At 42.3% G+C, this 2500-nt stretch overlaps 1 protein-coding gene across 1 annotated transcript; it reads right to left on the bottom strand.

The window, feature by feature from the left end:
• Positions 1-350: 350 nt before the first annotated feature.
• LOC133886133 (uncharacterized) lies at positions 351-1084 on the bottom strand. Its single transcript, XM_062325864.1, has 2 exons — positions 532-1084; positions 351-436 (listed from the first exon to the last, which is right to left on the bottom strand). Exons 1-2 carry the CDS (start codon positions 1082-1084, stop codon positions 420-422), a joined length of 570 nt encoding a protein of 189 aa, XP_062181848.1. The 3' UTR covers positions 351-419.
• Positions 1085-2500: the final 1416 nt, after the last annotated feature.

Below are 2500 nucleotides of genomic sequence, written 5' to 3' on the forward strand. Positions count from 1 at the left end.
AATGTAGAAGACCATCTTTATGGAGCTTCTGCATACGCTTCTCATTTATATGACCTAATCGACAATGCCAAACAAAAGTGGGATTCAAATCATTAAGCCGAGGCTTCTTTGTATCAATGTTATAGATAGTTATATCCTCAAGATCCAATATATATAATCCATTTACTAATGGACAATTACCATAGAGCATACCATTCAAAAATATCGAACAACACTTGTTCTTTATTATGAATTCATAACCGTCTTCTTCCAAACATGAAGAAGAGATAATGTTTTTGCCCAAGGCAGGAATATAATAACAATTATTTAATTCCAAAACTAATCCTGAGGGTAGCGATAAGGAGTAAATGCCAACGGCCAACGCAGCAACTTTTGCACCATTGCCGACGCGAGCATCCAGTTCGCCTCTTGCACACTTCCTAGTCCTTTTCAGTCCCTGCAACGATTTGCAAGTATGAATCATTGATCCGGTATCAAATACCCATGAATCATCAGGACGAGTAGCAAGATTAATTTCAATAACATTTATACCTGAAGATGAAGTCTTACTTCCCTTCTTCTTTTTGAGTTCTTCCAAGTACAATTTGCAGTTCCTCCGCCAATGACCAGTCTTATGGCAGTGGTGGCAAGTGTCAGAAGCGGCAGGGCCAGCCTTGGGCTTTCCAACAGGTTTAGGCTTAGAACTCGAGATCTCATCCGAAGTTTTAGCCTTGTCCTTGCGCTTTCTCTTCTTGCTATCCTTTTGAACCATCATCACATGACTAGAGCTCTTCTTAATGCTTTCCTCAACAGTTTTTAGCATCCCATGCAATTCAGCCATGCTTTTCTCCATGCTGTTCATATGAAAGTTCAAAATGAACGGCTCGAAGCTCGCAGGGAGCGACTGGAGAATTACATCCGTAGCCAACTCAGGGCTAAGGGGAAAACCAAGTTTTTCCAGGCTTTCAATGTAACCAATCATTTTGATCACATGAGGACTGACTGGACTGCCTTCTGTTAACCTGCACGCAAACAAGGACTTTGAGGTGTTGTACCTCTCGGCCCGAGCTTGGTTCTCAAACATGCCTCGGAGTTCCACAATCATATCATGGGCATCCCTGTTCTCATATTGCTTCTGAAGCTCAGAGGACATACAGGCAAGCATGAGGCAGCTAACATCCAGTGAATCGTTGGTGTGCTTCTCATAAGCCCTCCGATCCGCGGCAGGAGCATTATCAGCTGGTTCATCAGGATAGGGGACCTCTAGAACATATTCCTTTTTCTCTTGTTTGAGAACAATTCTCAGATTTCTATACCAATCAATAAAGTTTGTTCCAGAAAGCTTCTCTTTTTCAAGAATCGATCGCAAATTAAAACTGGAAGTGTTACTAGCGGCCGGTGCCATGATCTACAACAGAAAATGCAGGTTCAGCACTATGCCTATGTGAATCTTCTATTAAACAATTTAACAAAAGATACTCCACTATATGTGTTTTCCCTCTAACAACATATAGAGGATCAAGATCCATATTCAACTAAGTTCTAGTGAGCTTTGGCATCACTGCTAGAAACTTAGTGACATAGGTAAGTAACGCCTTGCTAATCACATCCCTATGTGACTCTTGTTTGCTGGGTGGCATCGAATGCCCCGGCGCCCAACATCATGCCCCAAAGCCCAAAACCGTTTTGATAGCTTTATCAAGTAAACCAATACTATGCGTGTGGATGTCCGACATCCACTCTAACTGGTTAAGATAAATGATGGCACCCTGCTTTGGCAGACCTACCACACAATGATCAAAACCTTTGTAGGTGCAGCTATTGGAAGGGCATCAATTACTCTTGATTTTTCTGAGGGAAACTACTCTATCATGAAAATCATATCCACCACATATAAAACATGAAAGAATAGTATGACAGGAACATAAAAACATCACAGGCAATCATATTAACTGTGACATAGTATGGCCCCTTCACATGGTGATCTTCATCGCCACGGTTCCTGTCCTCCGGGTCATCATGCTTCAAATCTCCATGATCTTGTTCTAGTCTATTACACCTAATAGCACTAGATAAATTACATGAGAAGAAGCATCACAAGTCGACACGCAGGCCGTTATACAATAACATGACAGCCTTGGGCTGCAATTAACCATGACACGCAGGCCATGAAAAATTACACACATGCATCACATATCACAAGGCCATACCAGTCACAACATTCTCTGCAAAAACGAGTTAAGCGTAGAATCGAATTCTAATGTCGTGATGGGATCATGTTATTACAACAATCTATGAGCAGGAGAGCCAAATCCATGTCACCTCCGACAGGCCCTTCTTGCAGAGGTATACATGCCAATGTGCTTCACGATCCTTGCGCACTTTTACTCCCGGTTCTTGTATGCGCTGTTGCAGTTTCTATGTTTGGGGAATGCCCCCATCCTAGAGATATTTAGACGGTGCACTGTGGTATTACTATAGCTGTCATAGTATCTTAGCCACCACGTGGTATGTGAAGGGG

Source organism: Phragmites australis, chromosome 12, assembly GCF_958298935.1.
Source record: "Phragmites australis chromosome 12, lpPhrAust1.1, whole genome shotgun sequence".
Taxonomy (NCBI): Eukaryota; Viridiplantae; Streptophyta; class Magnoliopsida; order Poales; family Poaceae; genus Phragmites; species Phragmites australis.

Excerpts from the sequence above, each read along its gene's own strand:
- LOC133886133 (XM_062325864.1), bottom strand. The coding sequence starts at position 1,084 with ATGATTGTGGAACTCCGAGGCATGTTTGAGAACCAAGCTCGGGCCGAG.